The sequence below is a fragment of the Myzus persicae genome, unplaced genomic scaffold (genome assembly GCF_001856785.1).
Source record: "Myzus persicae strain clone G006 unplaced genomic scaffold, MPER_G0061.0, whole genome shotgun sequence".
Classification (NCBI taxonomy): domain Eukaryota; kingdom Metazoa; phylum Arthropoda; class Insecta; order Hemiptera; family Aphididae; genus Myzus; species Myzus persicae.
The window spans coordinates 49,929-70,379 of NW_019104220.1; the positions used below are offsets into that span (position 1 = coordinate 49,929).

The 20,451-nt window shown below is 27.2% G+C and overlaps 1 protein-coding gene across 1 annotated transcript; it reads right to left on the minus strand.

The window, feature by feature from the left end:
* Positions 1-7,280: 7,280 nt before the first annotated feature.
* Positions 7,281-10,728, minus strand: LOC111040156. The gene is made up of 4 exons (XM_022323912.1): positions 10,561-10,728; positions 8,129-8,287; positions 7,636-7,806; positions 7,281-7,561 (listed from the first exon to the last, which is right to left on the minus strand). The coding sequence occupies exons 1-4, from the start codon at positions 10,648-10,650 to the stop codon at positions 7,385-7,387; spliced, it is 597 nt and encodes a 198-aa protein (XP_022179604.1). The 5' UTR covers positions 10,651-10,728; the 3' UTR covers positions 7,281-7,384.
* Positions 10,729-20,451: the final 9,723 nt, after the last annotated feature.

The window sequence follows — 20,451 nt, forward strand, 5'->3', positions numbered from 1 at the left end:
GGAAGGAGTGTGTAATGATTAATGAAGGTATGGCCATATGAAGTATTCTTATACTAGTGATCGCGATATCTAGACGTCGGCTGAGGTTCGGGAGTTTATAATATCACTGTTTCACAGGACTTTTTATGGACTTGAGTTTGTTGGTATATGGAATGGAGTCCCAGTGGTGTTGCCATGACAAAAAGATTTTGTTTTTGACGGACATGAAAATATCATAGAATTATATCTTCTCAATGGTGCTGTTGAGTAAAACCTAAGAAACGAGAGAGAGCTTCGTCGGCCATTTCGTTACCTTTTATTCCTGTATGTGAAGGTAACCACATAAATTCGATGGTTTTCTGGGTGATGATTAGTTCGGTTTCTATAATTTGAGTAATCTCATTTCTGGGCCACGGGTTTTTTTTATAGCTTTTTTTCAACTATCTTTAATAATTATTTATAACGCGAACGCATTACAATGACTAACATCGATTAACTACTTCTTGTATGGTCATCAGAGATATTATACATTAATATTAACCTATTGCATACATATACAACATACCTACATATTTTAGATTAGAGCTGAAACACGTTTTTGATATTAAAAGTTTTAAACATATTATGCAATCGATAAATACACGTTATGAATTGCGGAGGAATATTTTTATAATTCTAATTTATAATGTTTACTGAATGTTTATCGAAAGGAATATTCCTCAAGATTTTCTTTAAAACCTACAAATAAGTAGGATGACCTATTCCAATGCTTTTTGAAGGCTGTAGTATGAGCAGTATATTATCGGAATTTTAATGTGCGTGAAATTGCCCCCTCCCCAATATGACCAATTTTTTTGAAATTTATGTTATCATTTTACAAATAATTTGGAAACTTTTGTAAATTGGTTTTCAGAATTTGCAAAAAAATGACCAACACGGTGTGAAAAATATAAGATGGGGGGCAACTTCACGCTACACCCCCTTTTGAGCTACGAATTGAAAAATGCTTCTAACATTTTGCAAATAGCCGCTAACTTATTTATAATTTTGAGTCCAAAAATCATACTAATCATTGGTGTTTATACGTAGGTATAGCTTATAGTATAATTTAAAATTATATTATGTAATACACAATTGAAATGTACTACTTACAGAAGTATTTCACATAAGATATCGGGCTAGTATTTAATATAAGTTTAATATAAAATAATTTTGTTTCTTACCCTTATAATCTTAATACATGGTAATATTACAATAAACATAAATTAATAATTAATTTTTTTAAATTTATTTATTAATTCTTTTTACTCTAGATTTGTAGTTATGTTCCTACAAGCTATGAGCCTATAAGCTCTTGGCCATCAAGTAAGAGCACACATTAACTAATAACAGTTTTTATTTTGTTTTGCTAATAAATAGATTATGTTTTTCAGATCTTCAAATTTTATTCATTTTAAATTCACTTTATTAAGTTTTAATTATTAAAGTTAGAAATAGTCAGACTGTTTCAATCCTTTGCGGGCTTTTTCTCATTTTGGTGCCGGATCCTGGAGTCATGTCACTATAATAGAATTATTGGTAAAAGGAAAATTGAAAAAAATTCTGTTTCGGAATCTGAAATAAAAAATATATCGTGTCATCCAAAGAATTCAAAAACTCGAAAACTGATAACAACATATTATATTATAATATCTATCATCTATGGCAAAAACCGATCGTCGTCACTCGTCGGAGGTTCTAATAATTTCATTGAACAAAAGAGAAATGTGTAACGCAACAATAAACATTTACTCACATATTTCATTCTACTCAAGTATTTTTTATAAAAGTCTCGATTTTTTCAGTTCGGATTTAGATGAAGAAAGAATTATTTTCTCGATATGGCGTCTGCACTCAAGATATGGAATTGCAGCTTTATATTACCGAAAAGTCGATGTATACATAAGTTTGATTACCTATTCTATTAGGGCTTACATATTTTAATTTTTAGTCTCAAAATTAAAATTTATTGCCACAAACAATTTGGTACCCGGGTGAAGTAAGGGCATATTTTTTGTTCTTCCCAAGCGCGCAACACAAAAAAATACGCTAGCACAAACGACGACGGCATATCCAGGTCGCAGAATAATAACATATTTATACAATTAAATAGATATAAATAGTGTTGTACATACTAGTCATACTACAGTAGTACAGTGCATGGAAGTTCTTATGTCTCGAAAAATTCAACAATTTGTATTTTTAGTTTATATAAATGTTTAGTAATGTATGAATATTACTATACCGTCTGCTTGTGGTCGAACCGCGAATCAAAGTGACGCAGTCGTAGATCTTCGTACATCAAACATCAAATTATTTAATAAAGCTGTGAAAGTCGCTCTGCTGATTATTGAATATCTATCGGAAATCAAATAAAGAAATTTTAAATTTAAAATATTCTGGAATAGCTTAAAATATACCTGACCAATGCACTCAAAATTAATACATAAAATATTAATTATTAATTTCGTGCTCGACAGTATTCAGAGAAAAGATTTAACTTGGAATTTTACAAACTATAGTTGGTTAGGTAAATGTGATGCATTATTCACCTTTATGTTAAATCTAAAAAGTAGTAATCACATTTATTTATAGTAAGATTTTTATTTAATAACTCATAAAATAATATGCTTGTGCTTCAAATATTTAAACAAAACCTTAATTAATTATTAAATTAAAAATTAAAATAATAGGTACTTTATATACTGTTGTAATTTAAATTTTAAAATTATAAATTATTTTGGTTATTGTTATACTTCATTTCGTTATCTTAATGATCAAATCTCAAACACGGAACTCCTTGATATACAATTTTGTAATGTACTATATATCTATGGTTTTATTATATTGACTTAGTATAAATTAAAATGAAATCCGTGGCGATTGTCGATGTAGTTGCAAAGACGCAATCGATTTAAAATTTCAGTTAGCAAAGATGCAGACATGAACAAGAAACATGAAGCGATCCATACGGTTTTTTTTTCATAATAAATCTCAATATTTTCAGACTTAAGACCAGTCGTATATCTGATTTATTCCGCAGTGCACACACAATATCAGGAATTCTGCAGGAGCAGAAATTATAATATTTTTCGCTTATTCTTAAATTATAATTTTTTTTTTATTCCTGGCAGGGAATTTATTTGCAAACTCTGAAAACCAATTTGCAAATATTTCCAAATTATTTGCAAAATGATAACATAACTTTGAAAAAGATTGATCATGGTGGGAGGCCAACTTCACGCACATGGAATTTTAAGAAAATTAAAAATATTTTAACTGATATTTTCGTTATTAGTTCTAAGTTAAAAGTAGTGTCACGTAAATAACATTGTCTGTTGCTGCATAAATATAAAACAGAATAGGAAAATGGTTTGGAATAGGTTAAAAACCGAGAAGGCAATATATTACTGTTATTGATGAGAAATACAAGTTCCCAGCTATAAGATGATACAATTTTGGCAGTGCATATCATTTGAGCGGGAAAAACGTATTAAAATTGATTTTAGGATAACAATTACTTTTTCGTATTAGTGATATTGCACCAATATTGCATATTCCAGGTTTTCTTCTGTAAATAATGAATGTGGTTTCTTTATTTTTATTATGTCACTGATGTGATGTGGTTCTATATTGCAGAAAAAGCTTTGGCGTCCTTTAATATTAATTTGATCTAACTAAAATATACCTACAATAGAAATATGACCCTAAATTGCCTACGCGAAGCGCCGCCTTATACTTTATGAGTTTTGTTTGATCAATAATTAATTAAACGCTATTATGTAGTTCTTCCGGATGACATTAAACATAAGCATTTGAACTTTAATCGAAAACGCAACAAAATATTAAACTGGATTGAAACGGGGCCCCGTAACGTCAATAAATTCCATTCTACTTTATAAAACATTATAATGAATGGTATAACAGCGTTGAAGTATAACAACTCAGAATATACATACGTACAAAGCAGTGCTGCATCACGAATTAAAAAGTTAAAGTAAAGTTAAAAGTTAAATTAATTATAACTTTTTTAACTTAAATTTTAGATTCTATGTGGATCGATAAATGTGTTTTATTTTTGTGTCTTTAAATTTTTGGGCTTTCGGTTTTCAACTTTGAGGGTGGTGTCTGGATTTAAAAAATAGAATCTAGTTTGTACTTTGTGAAGGGGGGAGGGGGAGTTAAAAATTCTTATTACTTTGAAAGTAACCAAACAAACATATATTGACGAAGAACTAGAATTTTTAAACAAAAGTAGTTTTTGACGAAGTCAATTTGTTTTTTTAATTTAACTCAAAACCAATTCAAACCCAAAGAACTATAAATGGTTAAGATAAGAATTTGGTATAAAATGATATTAACTCAAAAGTTAATAACAATAATATTATAGGACATAAATATACAAGAAATAAAATAAATAATATATTTAATTATATTATAATAATCAAATACTTACAATTTCATAAATTCATTATTTTCGCAAAGATTAATTAAAATTACAGGATTTTTAGCGGTAAAATTAATTACTTTATATAGCCAATATAAATATACTATATTATTAAATAAACGTAGTTATATCCGTCCTGGCAGTTCTCAGAAATATCAATGCTAATAATATAGGTATAGTTCATAATAGGAAAACTCATCAATAACTTTTTACAAATATCTTTATTTTTAACAGAGTAACTAAGTTACAATTATTTATACTAGTTAGGTACTAAGTCATTTCATTTTTTTTAAACTAGTTTAGTTAAAAGTTATCGCAAAAGTAATTTTTAACCTAACTTATAACTTTTTATCTAGTTACTGCCCAACTTTGCTTCCAGAAGATCGGTTATCTACTTTTCCTCTTTTTTGCATTTAATTTGTATTAAATAAATTGCTTTTCACTGCTATTGACTAAAAAACAACGGGTTATTTTCAATCAAATCAATGTTGGCGAAATAAAAAAAATGGTTATCAATACTACATGATATAAATTTTTTTTATGAATTTACTTCTTGCTGCCATTAGTCGACGTTAGACATTAGTTTCGTCAAAGTTTTTAAATAAAAAATGCATTTTTGATAAAACATGGGCATTTATGAAAGGTATCGGTTTGTTTATTGGATATTTATATTTTAAAACTATGAAATTCACCAGAGTTCGTAAGTGAATTGTTCGTTTCTTTATCATAACAATAACATAAACTCAAAATAAAAAGTAAACATTAAATTTCTAGTGTTTTTAATCAACTTAACTCTGTTAAAAATAGCATTAACTTGCCCAGATTTGCATACGTAATTATCTTGTATATAGTTTAGACAAATGTTAAACATGGTGATATAAATTTGTTATTTAGCAGCAGATAATTCATGCGTCACCTTAGAAATTACGAGTGATGACATTTGAGGAGGGACAAACGGCAGTAAAATGTACAATCTCAAGCCAATGTATTAAAATTTGTATTTCGAACTTCTTGTTTGTAGAGAATAAGATATTATTCACAATTATTTCCATAGGAAAAATATCACTGATTTCTGTAAGCAATAATTTAATATTATGAAAGCAATAAGCATACAAAGTGATAATGATAGTTTTTAACTTAATACACTTTATATAATATGACTTAGGAATTAATGCATTTCCATAGACAATTATAAGAACAAAATGGTGATCTTCTTATCGAAGTCTCTAAGTAGTACTAATATTCAACGTTTTCAAAATCAAATTCAATTTCATTTTTTTTTCTACGTGCTATTACATTTTATAACCTTTTTTGATTCATCGTAATGCTTTAAACAAAGTTAATTTAAACAACTATTTTCATGACTAATAACATGTTGCATTTTGTATTGTCATCTCTTTGTTATAAATCTATTATTTCATTTCTTTGTTGGTGATTTTACGACCAATCTTAGATTCTATTTTTATGATAACAATACATACTTATATTTAATGTATAGAAATACTATTTAAAAATTATAATTGTATAAATAATTCAACATTAACATGGTGCAAATAGTGGTGAGTAGTGACAACTTACATAGTTACATGGTATAATAATATATTGTTATTATACATTCCAATAAGATATATTTTAAACCACACAAGTACACAACACACATTACATAAAATATATTTTATTTTATAACCATTGAGTATAACAATATATTGTACAATATACAAATAAAATATTAAATATTTACTCAATGATATAAATTGTCTTAGTATGTTGTTTTAGGTAGGTATACATTTCAAGGTTTCTGTTACTGCAATGCTATCTATTGGGGTTAGTATGATACTTGAAGTTCATTTTCATATTCTTAAACCGCGAGATAGCGCTACGTTGTCCAATATTTTAAGAGATTTGAATAAAAATTATTAAATAATATTTTACTAAATGGATTTTAGCAAAATTCCAAATTTTTTTTTTGATTTAATATTTTATTTAGTGTTTATTATACTTTTTACTATATTTATGCAGACTAGCTAACAAACGTACGTATTTGCCATTCTCTTCCAAACCAGTTATCATGGACTTATTATTTTTAATACACAAAGTTAAATAACTCAAACACTATATAAATGTATAATATTTCTATTTTGAGTCTACAGTGTACTCTACACGTAACATTTTCAGAAAAATTATCTGGTAAATAAATTACATTCAAAATAAGAGCTCTCATTTGAAAAACAGAAGCTCGCAACTCCATTGGAAACATCTAAAATACTAAAAAAAAAATTAAGAATTAAAAAACCTGTCTTTGAGTACATTCAAGATTCAAGTACACAGAATTTGAATAATTGTTTTATTTAAGGAAAAAATAGGGGTGAGCATGCTTGGTGAATCACCATGTATATAAATGTATATAGAGTACACGTAATATTATTAAATTTGTTTGTTACTATTCGATAATTATAATTATATATAAATGAGGTCAATTTGGACTAGTTATATCCATAAACTCATTGTGACTAAATCGCCTGTACTCGGTTACATGTAAGAAACCCAATACGTTTTAATTCTAAATAACGATAAATGTTAATTAAATTAAATATAACAATTCAATTCTAAATAAATTATACCAAATTTTTTTTTCAAATCAAATCCCCGTCTATTATTCTTTTGATATGTGTGGAAAAATGGAAAGCCTGTTTGATTTATTGAGAAAAAAGAACAATGGAAGAACATTATTGGATGAAAATGGTATCCCCATAGTAAAGTACACATAGGTAATATTATTACATTTATTAGTAAAATGATATGTAACTATAAAATAAAATAAATATAAATATATCAAACCTTTAATAAAATTCTTTTCTTTTTTCTTTTTAAAACTTATGCATATAGTTGTAATAAACTACACCTCATTAAATAACAAACTCATTCAATTTCCCATGGACGTTTTATTTCAATGACAAATATATAACATCCAACAAGACTGCCACTTTTTTCAGTATAGTTAATATTCATTTTGTACGTTCCATAGAAAATTTGTTTTGGTAAATTTGTATTTGATGGATAGTTCGAAATATCATAACCTTTGGTGGTATATATTCCCTAAAATAATATATTTTATTATGTTCGTATAATATTGAATTTAGGTGCAAATTATTTTCTAAAAAATAACATACTGGTGGAATCGAATTCTGTTTTGTGTCATTTACTCCAAAGCTATTTAAAAATACTGCAAATTCAGCTCCAAACAATTTTTTGAGACCGGAGTATGCCATTGGTGATTGATATACGTACGCGTTATTCTGCCAACCACCAATTTTGTCTTTTATTGCCATAGAACCACGTAACTATATCAAAAATGTACTTACTTATATAATTTATTGAAAACAGTTAATAAATAAGTTAGTAAATAGTAAATACATGTTAACAACTATTAAAATGTTGTACATCTTTAAGATGACTCACAATTCTTAAGCAGTTAATACATTCAAAAGTTATATTAGTGAAGTCTATTTAATATAAACTAATTTAGGTACTTTATAAGTTTGTAAATTATAAATAATTTTACAGTTGCGTATGAGAATATATTTTTCTAAAGCAACGGCAATTTGATAAAATGATAACTATACATTTTTCAAGTTATATGTCAATTTCATTTTACAAACTTACCAATAAAGAATCATCAAATGCCCTATTAATACATGAAATATTTCCTCTTAGTTGAACTGTAGTTCTAGATGTCTTGAATAAAAAAAAATTATACTGAAAATTGTATTTCTGAGTTGTAGAACAGTGATGAATAGCGATGACATTTACTCGATATTCTCCCTGAAATCAGATGAAAATTCGCAATTCTACGACAATAATATTTCTTTTTAAATTGATATTATTATATATTATTTCTAATATTTTGCCAATATATATCTTTAATAATTTATGATTCTTATTTGCTAAAAGCTGCCAAATGTTTTCATAAATTAGTCGAAAAACAATATAAATAATTACAAACATTTTTAAGCTCAAATATGAACCAAGAAAGATATTTTGTATCGTCTATAAGACTATAACTAGGTACTCCATTTTTTGAATATAATGTGTCCGAGGCTGTGCAAGATACATACCTCCAAAAAGTATCTAAATACAAGATACAAGATACAAGATACAAGATGCTATAATATTTTTAAAGATACTAGATACAAGGTACATATATCTGAGATACCTGTAAAATACAAGATACTTAATATATATATATTTATTTTTATTAATTTCTTAATTAACCTTGGATACAATTTTACTATATATAATTTATGTTATATTATAGCTTATAAATGTATAATAATACGGTATGATTTGATCTCATACAATTGTATCTAAGATATTGCCCAGCCCTGAATGTGTCCATCACGATTTTTTTTTACAATAAGAATAAAATACATTAAACGCTTGTAAAGAAATTTTTTATAGGTGCACAAAGAATAAAAAACAAATTTACCGAAAATTTAGATTAACTACTAGAACCAGCAAGACTAGCATATAATAATAAAAAGAAATAGAGCAATTTAAACACCTTATCGAAAATATCCATGGCCATCCATCCCCTACTAGAAGTCACAACACCATATGGTATTGACAACATGCAAACGATTTAAACTCTAGAATTAGTGGGAGCCGAGTTCAACTCGGCCGGCGCTAAAAATAAATAGCACATGGTTAACAAACAAAATGTTCAAGGAAATTAAAAAATGAGAAAAATTGTAACTGAATCTGACACTTACTTAAACAACAAAAGATATACTTAAGTTTGTAAATGAGAAGATGATTTTCTCAACTTAAGCATATCTTTTTTGTCTATTTGCATAATTCTACTCTCAATTAAGTAAAATTTAAATGTATATAATATAAATGTTATAGTTATGCCCTCAGTTGTCGAATCAGACATTTATATAATTCCAAGGTCCAATATAAAAAAATCTGTGTTTTAATTCTTGTTTGACTTATATTTTTTTTATACAAACTATTATTTGTTTATTTAACGTTAGTCTTCCTATAGATTTAAGAGATAACTATAAGAAATTACAACATAAGACATTGGAACGAATGAAGTCAAGCTATGTTTGTGCATTTTTTTTTCAAAATGTGTATTTTTGCATGCTCAATAAAATGATACTTAACAATAAAAGTTGGTCAAATTTTCTTTGGAATTTATGATTAAAAAACTTCAACATTTCAAAATTCCGTATTTTAGCTTAAAATACCTAAAAATAGCCTTTTTTTTGTGTGAATTTGAGATTTGTCATCATTTAAATTTTGGTTGAATCATAATTAGGTAAGTACTTAACGTATTTTTTTATTGTCAAAAAAGTAGTTTATTAGAAACAAACTTTCATGACGGGTGGGAAGATACAAACTCACAGACTTCAAAATTGTATAACTTTGAAATTAATTTCGACCGAAAACTTCTGATTGCATTATTGTTTTTAACTCACTGAAATACTTATAGGTTCCCTAAAAATGTTAAAAATCGTTTTTGAACCAAACTGCATTTATACCAAAAAAATAGTAGTTATAAATACCTCACTTTTTTTTAAGGCATGACTTTCTTTGGGGGGGAGAAAGCAAATATGTTGTCCTGGGGTGCAAAATGTTCAAATAGGGTCCTGCCCAGACTCCTTATGGTAAAATAATGGCCGTGACCTGAGACTTCAATAGATATTGTACTTTTTATTATCATACAACTTGTCTATGAATATAATATGCATTTTTTTCATCTATGTAAATATTTTAATTCGTTCAAGGCCAAGAACTTAAGTTTCTTCAAAATAAGTAAGCAGGGGATTAGCTTACAATCTTCACATTTTGAGTTCACACAAAATTACGATTGTGAAAGTGAATATAAAGCAAAATATTAATTTATAAACAATACACACCATTTGCTTAAGATACATATTAACACTTAATAGATATATAGAACGATAAAACATCTAATTATAAAATTATGCCTATAATTAATACCTTTTTGTTTTTACGGGGGTTAAATTTTGATTTGGTATAACACCTACTCGTTTAAAATATATTTTATTTAATAATCAAGTTATACTTACAAGGGGTAAATTTGGGAGAATCTTGAAGTCTTTTACTCCAGAATCGACAAGGATCATAAATTCTGTTAAAATAATAAAAAAATATTTCATTGTTCATCAGTTTGAAGTATAACATGCAAATATAATAAATGTTCACAAACAAATGATAATATTATGAAAGAGTCAAAAGTATATTTATCTGCTTCTGATAAATATTATATTCAACAGGCTTATTTATAGTTTATTTTTTATAAGCATTGTGTGTTGTAATATATTTTTAAGCTTGTTTAATTAATTGTGTCCAAAAAAACAATCATCATTGTTATTATTTTACGTACCTATAGTATACTATCATGATAATTGTAAAAAATAATTATTATTATTGTTATCAAGATTGTTCTCTGTACATTCGGTCAAATATAATTGAAGTTCATGTTGTTGGTTTTTAGATGATTAAAAAATATAAACAAAATCTGATTGATCATTTTCAAATTAGAACTTGTCTTCTCTGTAAATTGTTGAGTAGAGTATTTTTAAAAAACAAAATATATATATTAATTAACAAATTAAATAGTCGTATTAATTAGTATTTTTATGTTGTAACAAATTAATTTCAAAAATAAATTGAGACTTTTTAATTGTTATTCTATTCTTGTGATTTTTGTTATTAAAATGTTATATCATACAAAACAACAAATAACTTATAACTATACTTTAGTACCCATTTGTTTAATGAACAATTTATGTAAAATAAAAGTAGGTAATGTTTGGTACAATTTGGGTAAAACTGTACACTTGTTGTGAGACTCCCTCCCCCCATACATGACATTTTCAAAACTTGGAGCCTCTGTTAGATATGGTTTAATCTATTTTCTTTATGACCTTATACTTTATGAAATTCGATTACAATGCGTCGACGTTTCATAAAAGTTTGGACTCAGATATCAGATAAGTCATACATAGGCACGTCACTTATTGCACGACACTACAATATATCCTGCTTAATACATATTGATATTATTTTGACACTCATTCAGTCACACATTCAATATATTGGAAAAAAGATTTTTATTTAATTATAAGTAGTGAATAGTGAAGAATAAAACACCAATTTTTTAAGGAGTAAAAATGTTTTTTCTAAGCAAAAAAAGTACCCAATTACGTATGTGTATGTGGCTCACACATGTGGGAGTACATGTATTTTTACATACGCAAAGAAAGGAGAGTTTTAAATTGAAAACGAAGTCAAAAAATTTAAAAAACTTTTATTTTTTAAGTTTATATTTTTCTTTGCCGGTAGACCGTATTCTAGCTATATGTCAGACATATTTCTTTTAATTTCCATTTTTATATTTTTTTTAAATATTTTTTCTGTATATTTCTCAATTTTTAAATAATTTTTCATTTTCATATTTTTTATATTTTAACGTTAAAATGGAACTTCTCATCATGCTTAAAAAGTAAAAGTGCAAAAAGTAGAAATGTCCTCACTTATATGCATGTTCTAATCATAACCAGCAAGATGGATTGAGAGCAGTAAAGTATGGACTAACTACTAATACTATAGCATAAGACCTGCTACTACTTCTTAATTGTTGGCATAATATTACTTCACACATATAGGTAGTAGTGTAGTATAGACTGTGTCGATTTTTTTGGATAAAGGAAAAATTCAATTAATTTATAACATTATTTAAAAGTTTAAACACTCAATATTTAATCTAAAATTCAAAAAAGTCAAAACTATTTTTGGATACTTTTAATTATTCATGCTCATTATGCCAATGAGACTGATTCAAAAAATATTTTTGAAGAGGTACTTAAAAATACTCATATAAATCTATACTTTATAATGAGAAATGTGTGTTGTCCATGTGGAAAATAATATTCTGTTGTGTCAAAGGTTACTCTTTTAAAAGTATACGATTACTTATGTATTTAATTATATAAATTTGTACCTTATATTAAGTAAAAATGTAAACAAAAAATTGGAATTTGAATAAGTGAATTCATCCCGTATAATACAGTTACATTTGATTTAATACTAGAATGATTGTTATATAAATAGCTAATGCACCTAGATATATATAACAAGAAAACTGAAATATGAAAAGGAGTCTTGGATTGTCTGGGAAATTTAGTCCTGACCGTGCAAATAACATCACTATTATTAGCAAATTATATATTTTGTTACACAGTATTTTGTATCAAATGTATCATTACTAATAACTCTTCTATAATATTGATAGAAAAAAAAAATAAGTGGACAAGTGGATACCACTCTGCTGTACAGTACTTGTCGAGCATAGCATTGTAATGGATGTGTTATAAATTATAATCGAATTCAATGATAAACCATCGCACACAAAAAGCGATTCTAAGCGGAGGCTCAGTGTCATTTCACCATACTTGTATAAATAATTAAATTTAATAATCTAAAAAATAAATAATTATAATCTAAAATATCTCCTGGCTATAAAGAGCACTAGAGCTAGCACTAAGAGTTTTAAAATGTTATCATATATGGAAAATACTATTATAAATATAGGTGATAATTTCAAGTATCTACGAGTATTAGTTTTTAAACAACAACAATATATCAAAAATCAATTTATTGGAATTTGTTAATTTACAGCTCGATATCAAATACCATAAACATAATTAAATGTTAGTTCCGGTAAACTTTTTTTTTGTTTAAGGTACAAATATTTGAGGGGATTTTAAAATGCCTAATATAAGCTATGAAAATAAAAACTTTTATGAACTTCTAACTAAGAAATAATTTGAAAATTTACTAGATTTTTATGAAGTTTGTCAAAATTTGAAATTTTAATGCATATAAAAATAATTATGATTATGTATCTTTAATATTTTTTTGATTAGCTAGTAAAACATCTTAAGAGGAAACTTACGTTACATTTTTAAGCTTTTTTAGTAGATAAAAACGTTTTTGTCGACAGTAGTTTTAAAAATATTTATAAAATTTTAATTTTTCTCAAGATTATAAATAACTAAAAAAAACAAACATCAAAACATTTTTAAATGTTAGCATATGTGGAAAAAATTAATACAAATAATATTTGGTGAACAATTCAAGTGTCTATGGTTATTCATTTTTAAGTTACACTAAAAAAATAAAATCGATTTTTTCAAACATTTATAACGATAATTAGTTTTGTTTTTACCTTCAAGTTCATTTTTTCAGGAAGATTTAAGAAGTGCTTTTATAAACCTATATTATTTTATAATAAGTAAATTTGATCAGATAGAATACTCATCGATATTCCTCTACTATATATTATATAATATGCAATATATATTAGTATTAATATAATTACTATAGTAAGTTAACTAGATAGCTCTAGACTTCAATAGTATCTATAGTTAATTTTTAATATTAATAATAATTAGGTTAAAAGGTCTCTGGACCTTTTTATATGCGTTAGATGGGTTGTATCGGCTAGGGCTCTTGATATCTTAAAATTTAAATGGCTGCTTAATGTTTATATTTATACTTTGTTTTGGCATATTATATATTATGTACCTGTTAACATTTTGTTCATGTATGAAAATCAAACATAATATAACTTATAAGTATATTCATTACTTTAAAAAATGATTTGGAACCGTTTAATATAAGTTTTAACTATAACCCTTTATTTACATTTTTAAGGACCGGAAACGGAACTAGAAATATTTAATGATATAGCTGAGTACCGGAACTAGAATTGGAACCGCAATATCAAAATGTACCAGTCAATGGCATTGAGATTATGCTATCAATTGAGTTATGTGAACTAAACTTCTAACAATGTTTTGAAAATGTAAAATTTGTCAGATTCTATATTTTTTGTAGTTACTAATGTTACTATTAATACTTTTTAACTAGTTATAAATTATAACTAACAATAACTATGGTCTATATATTGACTCGGTACCATTCAAACTTTTATGTTTAATAATTTAATAAATAGCAATATCTAATAAGTATGTTCAAATTAGTGTATCCGTAGATATGTTTGAATCCTAGTGTAAGTATTTATATTTTATAATATAGTAATATTTTTACTATAACTTTTCAAATTTTTCTTTTACATCATTATATTTTGTTTTAAGCATTTTACAAATAATGCCGTGTGTGTCAGTATAATATTGAGTAACCTTCGTTCTTAAAATGCATTATTGCAGTAATTTCTTTGTGCTTAAAATTATACATTTTTAAATTACTAAAGCCGTAACCGTTTGAATAAAGTGATATACTCGGATATTATTAGAATTATGTGCCTGAAGTTGCCCCCCCCCCTCCTGTCTTATTTTTTTTATACCTGGCAGGGAATTTTTTTGCAAATATTTGCAAATTATTTGCTAAATGATAACATAACTTTCAACAAAATTGTTTATGGTGGGAGGGGGGGGGGGCAACTTCACGCACATATTAGAATTTAATCAAATCAATTAATTAATCGATAATCGTATAATAACGATATAGGTATTACACAGTACATAATAAGACGTACAATGAAATACGAAATTCAATAATATGTTTAACTTGAGTAACCATTAGGTTTTTCTTTTCGCCTTATTATTTGCATCACAAGTTACTAATTAGGATCAAATACTACACGATAGAGCATAAATGAAAACAAATTGTGATCGTTGATGCATATACGTATATACTGTATCATTATTATTATTATAGTTAACGCGGGGAATTTTAAATCTATTGAAAAACCAGACGGAATTGGCCGGTTCATTGAACACAACACAGAGAACGGAAAACTATATAGACAATCGTGAACATCAAACACGCCGCCGCCGTGTCTAACGAAAATTATTTTTCTGGTAAATATTACGATGGTGCTGTACGGGCTTCGTCGAGTATGCTAATATTGTAACTACGTAACAATTATTTAAGATTATCGTGTTTTTGTGGCGAACCGCTGCAGTGGAAGATCGGCAGTTTTGTGCGCGATTATTGCGATATATAGGTGCGCAAAAAATATGATGAATAATATTGGCACTGATTTTGTGTTTTTTGTGTTCATACATTTTAAAATTGTATGACAATAAAATTTTATTCATAAGTCATAACCAATCACAGCGCTTGAATCGATTTTAAGCGGAAGACAAAAGTAAGATGAGATTTCGAGAATTTCGAGAATTTCGAGAATTGCGGGCTTCCGGTCGTCATAAAGACATATAGGTACCTACTCTAAAGTATGTAAGTACCGGACCTTGTTTACAAAGTTTACGATTATATATTACGCATTGAAGTAATATAATAAGCATATGTTGTACATTATCAATTAAAATAAATTACAAGAAAAGTAAAGTTAGTCTAATTAATAATGTTAATACCTATAGTCTATACGATTGAATGGAATTGTTGGTAATTCAGAAAAAAAGCAATTGTTGCTATATTTCTTCAAGGAAACCTATTCATGTACCTACTTAATGTTATAGGTTACTAAATGCAAACAATTGTATTATTGTCGTACTAAATTTTATCATAACACTGTGCTAGTTTTGGTTTAGTAAACCTGACCTAATTTTATATTCTGAAAAAAAAAACAACACGTACCTACTTGGCTACAGCTATAATAGTTATTAGTATAATCGAATTAAAATTTTAATATTCAATAACACGATTTAAAGTTAAACAAAATGTGTTCTTTATCTGTTTAATGAACATTATATTATCATAAAGTCAGGTTGTCCGATAAACAATATCCATATCATATTGATACTATATATACATACAATAATTTTGTAAATAATACAATGATGAATTATCAACAACAACATTTATTACACGTATGGAAATGAAATACAATATTATAATATGGAAGCAAGCTACCACCTTGTCACCTTATATGGAGGTTTCTGTTTCCCGCCAAAGTGACCTTCCGTGATCATACTGTGTCCGTTTTCCGACAAAGGTTATATTCCAATTTCCGCAAGTATGAATTTGTATAATATATTATATAGATACTTTTTGAGAAACCTTGAACCCTAAATCAAAATCTACCAAATCATAATAATTACGACGCATACGCTTCTCATTGTACTTCACCACTTATAAATTATAATAACTATGACATATCATTATATCAATTAATATAATTTTACGAGTGTATTTCACAATAGGCAAATCATGTGATAGTGTCCATCTGATAAATGAATATCCACACTAAGGTTTGTTCACAATATTTATTTAAAAAAAATACCTTTAAAATTAAAGTACGTTCATTTCCAATGTATAGGTTGAAATAATTACTTGATTAACAAGAACCAATAAAAGTACACAAGAACATTTTTTTGGATTTTAATCAACCGTTTTGTAAAAACCCACTCTATTAATATTTGACCAATACAATATATTGTGAAGTGTCAAGTTTGGATAAACCAAAAACTCCAAGAAATATAATTAAATTAAGATGAATGAAAAATTATGAATACCTCTATGCGAACTTAACTACATTCAAGTTAGCAAAAAAAAATCTCCGTTTCATTTAGTAAAACTTAATATGTAAATATTATGTTTAAATGTTTGTACTTTTTTGTAATTTTATTTTATAATTTAATGTATTTTGAAGCTAAACTAGTAATGTTTACAATAATTTATAGATTGAAGCCATATTCACATAATAGGTATGAAGGGGCTACCATTGGTTTTATTATTGATAAAGTGCCACCAGAAAATATATTACAAATATATTCTTTCCGGGTCACTTAGTATTTAATATTAACATTTTATTAAACAATAATACATTTAAACAATCATTTTATAACTTCGATTATATTAACTGTTTATTTATGTTANAGAGTTACTATACCATAGTCATGTATACCTTTAGTAACTTTCTAGCGAGTAACTTTTGTGGGATTATACGTTCTATTAATTATTTTAGTTTTTAGCACTACCTCTTGTAACTTTATTATTGGCGATTTTAGAACACAGTGATTAAAAACATAAATCCTATTTGGGCCTTTATTTGATAATTATAATACATTTAAACAATCATTTTATAACTTCGATTATATTAACTGTTTATTTATGTTATATTTATACTTGTATACACTGTGTACCGAATATCAATTTATTTAAAAGCGTATATGTAGTGAAATACACTAGTAAAATTATGGAACTTGATAATATTATACTATAAACTATAGCGACCAAACGAAGTGAGGTGAGGCTCGTTGTAATTCTTTATCATTACGATTTGATGGATTTAAGTGGTTATCAATTTAATTATTAATTTATTTTTGCAGAAAATGGACCCAGTGATAACGTTGAGTGTCACTATTTTGGATAACGGTGACCCCATTATTCTTGTGTATGGGCCCAGCTAAACAAATGGAAAAAAATACAATTAGGTCAAAACCTTTGACCTAATTTCTAGGGGTTAGTTATTATTTCCGTTATTTGTTTTTGTTATTATTATTATTATTATTTTTTTATGAAAGCCTTTTTCTACTACTGAAGCGTCGTCGTCGGTGCGTCACACAGGATTTCGTTTAAAAACATAATTGCTGATCGTAATCGTACGGGACGGGGCCGGAATGATCAACAAGGAAACGACTAAATTTATTTTTAAATGGGTCACACGGGCGCGATGTTGGCTCACATTAAAGTTGCATTTCATGTAATATTAGCGTACCTATATATAATATACCTATAGCGGCTGCAGCTCTGCACAGATGCCGATGGCTATATGCACAGTTTAAATATATATAAATATATATGAATGTGGTGAGCGGTGCACTTTGCACTTATGGAAATATCATTACTATTATTATTATAGAGGATCGAAGTTCTGGGTACTGATGATGGCGGCGATGCGGAGTTTCTTTAAGACGTTAGAAGTGCAGTGTATACTTACACAAGAGCACATATTATTATTATTATTATTATGTAGGTGTATACAAATGTTTTTATGTATATAAGAAAACATTGTGCAAACAAAATCGCCACAGCAGTACTCGCAGTAGCCATCCGATGTATATTATATATTATACGTGCGTAGACGGTATATTATTATAATGAATTCGGAGATGAAGCAGTTCATTTTATAATGTAATTATTGTAATACATACTTTCTCTAATATTCCTTTTTTGAGAAACCTTGAACCCTAAATCAAAATCTACCAAATCATAATAATTACGACGCATACGCTTCTCATTGTACTTCACCACTTATAAATTATANTGCGTAGACGGTATATTATTATAATGAATTCGGAGATGAAGCAGTTCATTTTATAATGTAATTATTGTAATACATACTTTCTCTAATATTCCTTTGATGTACATATTACCCTTATGCATATTGTTACAATTAATCTAAGATTTCGACACAAATCAGTCACCGTCATTTAAAATTTCAACATCTCAATCTCGAATATGCATTTCTATCGTGTCTTTATAGTCGCTTTCTCACATTCACCGACATATAGAAGACATACTCTGACAACGATTGATGTTAGAATACATCCCAACATAGTACTGAATTTATTAGTTTACAGCAAACTCAGTTATCTCAAATGACCTAACGTTATTTTAGCCTGTTTATAATTTGTATTGCCCAAAATATGTACAATATCAATATAAAACCATAACCGCACATTAAACTAATTTTGAACCCAATCAATTGTACTGTGAACTGCGTAGGTAACAATACTGGTCGATATAATCGAAAACATTTGAACTAGAGAGAGGTTCTTAAAAAAATATTTTCAAATCCTATTTATTTATTCATATTTTTAATACAGGTAGTAGAGTATGTGATAAAATAAAAATATTATAATATATAAATAATATGAAAAATTAACTTTTCAACATCTGATAATTATTACCTACTAGTTTTTTTATTGATAAAGTGAAAGCATAATAAATTAAATTAATTACTCTCTGGTGGCAAATTTAACAACTCGAGGCACTGTTTGTTATAGGTAATAGCCGTATATTGTATAGACATACATCCGTCACTCACCACATAAACGAAATTTTATTGTACAAAATATAATGTTATAAATATACCTACCTAGTACGCCTATACCTAACGAACGTTGAAAAAGGATTCGATATTTGATATCCCTAATATACCTAATACGATATTTCAGTATTGAATGTATACGTATGCGCACTCACAATAATTATCCTGTTAGAAAGGTCTTGGCATGATTAAGTTTCAAATTAAACATTTCTTAAAACAGTAAGCACCTATACATAATATTGCAAAACCATTAATTGAATATACAAACCCAGCTCTACAAAGCACATGGTTAATTGGATGTTTTGTTCTAGTATTGGTATATCAACACAAATTATAATTATTTATTATGTTTAGTGGTGACTAGCTCATTCATAATGTTGTACATAATTTTTGATTGAGTTATTATTAAAACATATTTTTGTTTAAACTAGGTTGCACTTGGAAAGAGGAGAGGGACTGTGATAGACTGAGAAAAGTTTAGAATGACAATTCATGTGCACGGCGTGCACAGATATATGTGTTTGATACGATTTAACTCGACAGTGCAGTTGAACTGAAACTACTAGTAGACCCTTCCACGACTCGTCGACCCTTATAAAATGTTCGAAACAAGTTTTAAGTAAATGTCGATCACGTACACGAACACATAGTGTAAAGTTATCCGGGCAAAATTGAATAAAAAAAATAAAGAAAAAACATTGGACCGAATCGTTATTTTCGAGAAATAATCAACCATGTACTGTATGTATGTAGTATATATACCTATACGCCTTTTACCATACAGCTAACGCGAAAACACGTTTTGGTTGGTCAAAGTAGTTTTTGGTAAAGTGAAAAGGTGTAATATATATATATTTCGATTGTTGATAGTAGAAAATAATAATCAAACAGTGTATTTTATTTTTCAGTATGA